The 5,602-nt window shown below is 45.8% G+C and overlaps 1 protein-coding gene across 1 annotated transcript; it reads left to right on the top strand.

Moving 5' to 3' along the window:
- Nucleotides 1–44: 44 nt before the first annotated feature.
- Nucleotides 45–5,575, top strand: LOC116378973 (disco-interacting protein 2 homolog C-like). The gene is made up of 9 exons (XM_031840875.1): nucleotides 45–412; nucleotides 517–617; nucleotides 1,641–1,721; nucleotides 2,600–2,723; nucleotides 2,850–2,971; nucleotides 3,124–3,235; nucleotides 3,874–3,983; nucleotides 4,179–4,309; nucleotides 5,028–5,575. The coding sequence occupies exons 1-9, from the start codon at nucleotides 358–360 to the stop codon at nucleotides 5,311–5,313; spliced, it is 1,122 nt and encodes a 373-aa protein (XP_031696735.1). The 5' UTR covers nucleotides 45–357; the 3' UTR covers nucleotides 5,314–5,575.
- Nucleotides 5,576–5,602: the final 27 nt, after the last annotated feature.

Genomic DNA, 5,602 nt, shown 5'->3' with positions numbered 1-5,602 from the left:
CTTTAACACATGAAGCTTTGGCTTCACTTTTCAGAACCGGAGGTTGCTGTCTGGGCTGAATCAAGGGCAGGGAGGCGGGGTTAAAGGAAACGCTGGTGCGTTTGAATGAGGAAGATCTGGGTCGTTTTATAAACCAGCAGTGGAGCCGCTTCACGTCTTTCCTTCTCTGTAAACCTCCGTTTGTGTCTGACCGTCCTCCGTCTCTCTCAGGCCATCGACAGCATCCACGGGGTGGGCGTGTTCTGCTTGGCTCTGGTCCCGGCCAACACTCTGCCCAAGACCCCTCTGGGCGGCATCCACCTGTCTGAGATCAAGCAGCTGTACCTGGAGGGGGGGCTGCACCCCTGCAACGTCCTCATGTGCCCCCACACCTGCGTCACCAACCTGCCCAAACCCCGGCAGAAACAACCAGGTGGGAAACAAAACACAAGTGTTCACGGGTCTGTGGAGGTGGCTCGTTACTGTGCACAGATGTTAATGTGTGTGTGTGTGTGTGTGTGTGTGTGTGTGCTGCAGAGATCGGACCTGCCTCTGTGATGGTGGGGAATCTGGTGTCAGGGAAGAGGATCGCTCAGGCCAGCGGCAGAGATTTAGGACAAACGGACGACAACGACCAGGTGAACAAAAGACTCTGTGCTTTGTTGAGTTCTTTATTAGTTCGACTACGTCATTAAAAACAACATCAGACAATCTTCTCATCAAACGTTTAAATCGTTTTACAGAGAAATCATTCGGGTTCCAGCTACTTAAATATGAGGATTTGCTTCTTTTCTGTGTTCTTTATAGTTAAAAACTGAATATTTTGGGTTTTTAACTGTTCTTCAAATATAACGAGATGTTAGATTCACTGACTAATAATTTAAATAATCAGATGAATCTCTAATACAGACAGTCGACTCACACAGCTCTGATCTTACCGTGTTTTTAAATATAAATGATATTATATCGTTGATCGTGTAGGAGTAACTTCCTCCTCTGTGTCTGGGGATGAATGTTAGAGCGTGAAGCCTTTTGACATGTGCAGAAGTTTAGAGGCTAAAGTGAAGGAATGTTTTGATGAGTTCCTCATTGAGAAGTTTTAAAGAATCAATCAAAGTTTCAGCTGATTTACAATCGTTCAGCAGCCGACAGACCGCTTGTTTCAGTCGCTGCATCAGTGAAAATGTTCATGAATTTCTTCTCCAGTCGGCAGCTTGTTTCTCAGCTGCTTTGTGGTTTATTGATATTGATTCGACCGCTTTAACGTCCTGCAGTCTCAGCTGGATATGAAGCATTAAACTAAAGATTTACTCACAGACAGGAGTCCTGTATCGGCTGTAGAGAAACCTTCTCCACTTGTGCCTCCTGTGCACTTTTACATGATGTGCTGACGGTGGAGATTCATGTTTTAGGGCCTCTGTGAACCCGTATATATACAGCATATATATATATATATATATATATATATACAGCATATATATATGTATATATATACAGCATATATATACGTATATATATACAGCATATATATACGTATATATATACAGTATATACTGTTGTGGGCTATAAATGCCGGCGTCGTGTCCAGTGTTTGCATACTGATATATTTCATGTAACTCAGGTACTATTGGTTGGATGCTGCGTCTCTGACTGTGTTTCAGTTCCTGTTCCTGTCGGAGGTTTTGCAGTGGAGGGCTCAGACCACACCGGACCACGTCCTCTACACTCTGCTCAGCTCCAGGGTAACAGCAACGCACCTCCACCCACAGCTACACGTTACCACATTACAGCAGAAGAAGAAGTCCCTTCTTTTATTAAGTAGTCACATCACATGACCGCAGACAGGAAGTCTCTACGTCTACTAGTCACACTCACGTACCAGTTTTTACACAATGCATCTTAAATATCTTAAAGATGCTAATAATGCTCATTACGACAAACACTTCCTAATACTCGTGAAATATTGTTCAACATGAGTTCTTTTACTTTTTACAAGCAAAAACACCTTTTATTGATAGTTGTTTACCAGTTTTTAAGAGGCCTTTTTGATGTGTTGAGTGTTTAGTCGTGCGTGTTGAAGTTGTTTCCACACGTCTTTATTAGTTATAGTTGTTGTTTCCTTTATGAGCAACTTTGGTCCGTGATGCAAATGTTTCAGCTGCTTTTGGGCGAGTATAAAATCCGGCTGAAGTCGTGCAGTGAGAACGAGACGTCGACTGCAAACCAATTTTACAAATATCACCTTTAATCTCACTCACTCGTCGTGGTCCCAGGTAGGCTGGATTACTACGGCGGTACGAACACAAAATAAACGGATTTCACTTTGATTTTATAGCAATAAACTGATAAAAAGGGTTCCGGGATACCTACGTTATAATGCCGATCTGTAAAAAGTCTGAGCTCATGCTGCGTCAGGTCTGTCCGCAAGACGACAAGTGATCGCACCGAGCAAAAACCTTTTCTTCTCATCTGGTGTGAACGCACCTTTAACCCTGAGGGAGTGACACCAAACCTGGTCTTAGATAGAGAGATGACTAACGAGGTCCATGTGGTTCACTTTGACGTTAATCTGCTTTAGTCTCTTTCCTCTCGTCACTCTCTCCTCCTCCTCCTCCTGCAGGGGGCGGTGTCCAGCTCCCTCACCTGTCTGCAGCTCCACAAGAGGGCGGAGCGAGTGGCGGCTCTGCTGATGGAGAGAGCCGGTCTGCAGGAGGGAGACCACGTGGCTCTGGTCTACCCACCAGGTCAGAGAGGACTCAGGCTGTTTTAACCCACAAAACAACAGAGCTGAGTTCATCCCTCACACCCCTCTGTGTGTGTGTGTGTGTGTGTGTGTGTGTGTGTGTGTGTGTGTGTGTGTGTGTGTGCAGGTATTGACCTGATTGCAGCCTTCTACGGCTCCCTGTACGCCGGCTGTGTTCCCATCACGGTGCGACCGCCTCACCCTCAGAACATCTCCACCACGCTGCCCACCGTCAAGATGATCGTGGAGGTCAGAGATCACTAAACACCAGATCATACTTTGTGTGTTTGAGTTCACGTTGCTGCTGCTAATCACACAACGGGCTCTGCTAGCTGCTGTGTAGCTATATTCAAATAACGACATTAAATATTACAGTTTAATAATCAAGCTATTGTCTGCAGGTCAGCCACTCGGCCTGTGTGATGACCACGGCGATCATCTGTAAGCTGCTGCGCTCCAAAGAGGCCACGGCCACCGTGGACATCAGGAACTGGCCGCCTGTCCTCGACACGGGTACGCCCGCTGACCTCTGACCTCAGGAACACAACCTTAACCTCAACCATGAGAGTGCAGCTCCAACATCAACATCTTCTAACCAGCAACCTTCATCCTCTCTTTGTGTTTCACTGGCAACATGTCCAAACAGCGCTACACATTGGTCAAAAACACACAAACACACAGAGCACTTGAAGTAGTCGTAGTTTGGAGACAGGAAGTCACAACAAAACTATGTTCTGTCACGAGAGAGCGGTGACACAGGAGGTGATGTACAGTGGATACGATCACATGACGATGTTGTGCGATCCAGATGTTCGTCCAGCAGAATGTGACTGCGTTGTGTTTTTAGGTTCTTCATGCTGTTGAGGTGGAAATTGCAGTAAACGTTCAGTCAGAAACAGAATAAACAAGTGAACTTTTTTGTGCACTTGAAGTATTAAATGTTTGTCTTTCATGAAGATAAAACAATCCTGGTTTGAACTCAGTCAAAGCAACAAAACATCTGCTGCAACAAGACACTTTAAACCTCCATCAACGGCTGCTCACCAGCTGCTGTAGCATCGTGGGTTCAACCTGAGTTCAGTGTTTCATAAAACAAACGTGTGTGTGTGTGTGTGTGTGTGTGTGTGTGTGTGTGTGTGTGTGTGCTGCAGATGACCTGCCAAAGAAGAAGCCTCCAGCTCTCTATAAGCCCACCAACCCTGACGGTCTGGCCTATCTGGACTTCAGCGTGTCCACGACCGGCATGCTGGCCGGAGTCCAGGTCAGCTCAGCGATAATCCTCCTCAGTCCTCCTCAGTCCTCATCAGTCCTCATCCATCACTCATCACTCAGTACACAACACACACAGCTGCTTTATTATCAGTGTTTGAAATACATCTGAGCAAATACATTTATTTAAAGTTAAAGTCTCTCTCTCTCTCCCTCCCCCTCCCCCTCTGTCTCTCTCTCTCTCCAGATATCCCATAATGCCGTTGGAGCCTTCTGTCGGTCGGTGAAGCTGCAGTGTGAGTTGTACCCTTCCAGAGAAGTGGCCATCTGTCTGGATCCGTACTGCGGCCTCGGCTTCGTCCTCTGGTGTCTCTGCAGGTTGGTGTCTCCGTCTACTCACCGTACACACTGAAGACATCTTTAAAGTCCGCTCAGCAGCTGACTGACTCAGTTCGAGACCAGCTGGTGAACATTGCGGAGCGTTTAGCAGCTAAAGAGACAGATATGTCCATCAGGAGGTGGTGGAGACCAAAAACAGAGCTCAAAGAGAGCTCCTAAGGAATCCTTTTGTCGCTCTGTAACCGATGGATGTGTAAATAAAGTTTCACACATCAACCGTAAAGGAACTGATGTGTCAGTATTGACTTCACAACTCCTGCAAACAAGTGGCCAAAAACAACTAGTTACTGCAGAGAGGTGTCCTGACTTTAACTTGAAGCTCCAAAAACACTGGATCCTACATTTCCCATAATGCAACTCACCTCTCATTAGACTCAACACCTGTTTCTGTCACCATTATTACAGTCTGTTACACGTTATGCTCAGATTCTGATTCATGTCACAAAGCTGCCGTTTAATAACCAGAGCAGACGTTCTATCTGCTCTGGTTCCTCATCTCACGTCTGCTTAGTTTTAAATCCTCAGCTCATAAACTCTGAACTTGGCGAGAGCAGATTTCTGTCTTATGAATCTCACTCAGAGACTTTAAAGCAACAACATCGGACTGTGATGAATGACTCTCTGTCTGAGCCGTGTGGCTCCTTCATGGACAGTAGATGTAAATGCATTAAAGGAAGGCGTGCGGTGTGTTCTGCAGCGTGTATTCCGGCCACCAGTCCATCCTGATCCCCCCGGTGGAGCTGGAGTCCAACCCGGCGCTGTGGCTGCTGGCCGTCAGCCAGCTGAAGGTGCGAGACACCTTCTGCTCCTACAGCGTCATGGAGCTGTGCACCAAAGGACTCGGCCTGCAGACCGAGGCGCTCAAGGTCAGAGACTCGGTTCACGGGATGCTTGTGACGTTTATTCAGAAGAGTTTAACCGGATCGTACATGAAACACACCTTTCTTGTTGCTCCCGTCACGTTTTTCTCTCTGTGGTCTTGATTTTAACTACAAAATAAAAGTCCTGCTCCTCTATGGAAACACAACCATCATGAATAGAAGTAGAAAGAACTAGAACATGTCACAGTTATGATGACATCAATCATTAAAAAAGATGAAGAACAAGTTGAATTTATTTGATCATTTCTTTTACAAAAATTGGCAAACAATAGTATCTACATGTGCAACATGTCTACAAGTGTTACCAATGTTGGAAATAAAAATGAAGGCTCCACATATTATAAATATTAAACTATTGACATGTTTCCATCCTCTCCTCCTCTCTCCTCTC

Source organism: Anarrhichthys ocellatus, unplaced genomic scaffold (assembly GCF_004355925.1).
Source record: "Anarrhichthys ocellatus isolate YVR2014 unplaced genomic scaffold, GSC_Weel_1.0 scaffold3495, whole genome shotgun sequence".
Lineage (NCBI taxonomy): Eukaryota > Metazoa > Chordata > Actinopteri > Perciformes > Anarhichadidae > Anarrhichthys > Anarrhichthys ocellatus.
This window is presented reverse-complemented; position numbering and strand designations above follow the sequence as displayed.

Excerpts from the sequence above, each read along its gene's own strand:
- LOC116378973 (XM_031840875.1), top strand. The coding sequence starts at position 358 with ATGTGCCCCCACACCTGCGTCACCAACCTGCCCAAACCCCGGCAGAAA. Across the intron at positions 413-516 it reads ACCCCGGCAGAAACAACCAG|AGATCGGACCTGCCTCTGTG; the intron begins GTGGGAAACAAA and ends TGTGTGCTGCAG. Across the intron at positions 3,984-4,178 it reads GCATGCTGGCCGGAGTCCAG|ATATCCCATAATGCCGTTGG; the intron begins GTCAGCTCAGCG and ends CTCTCTCTCCAG.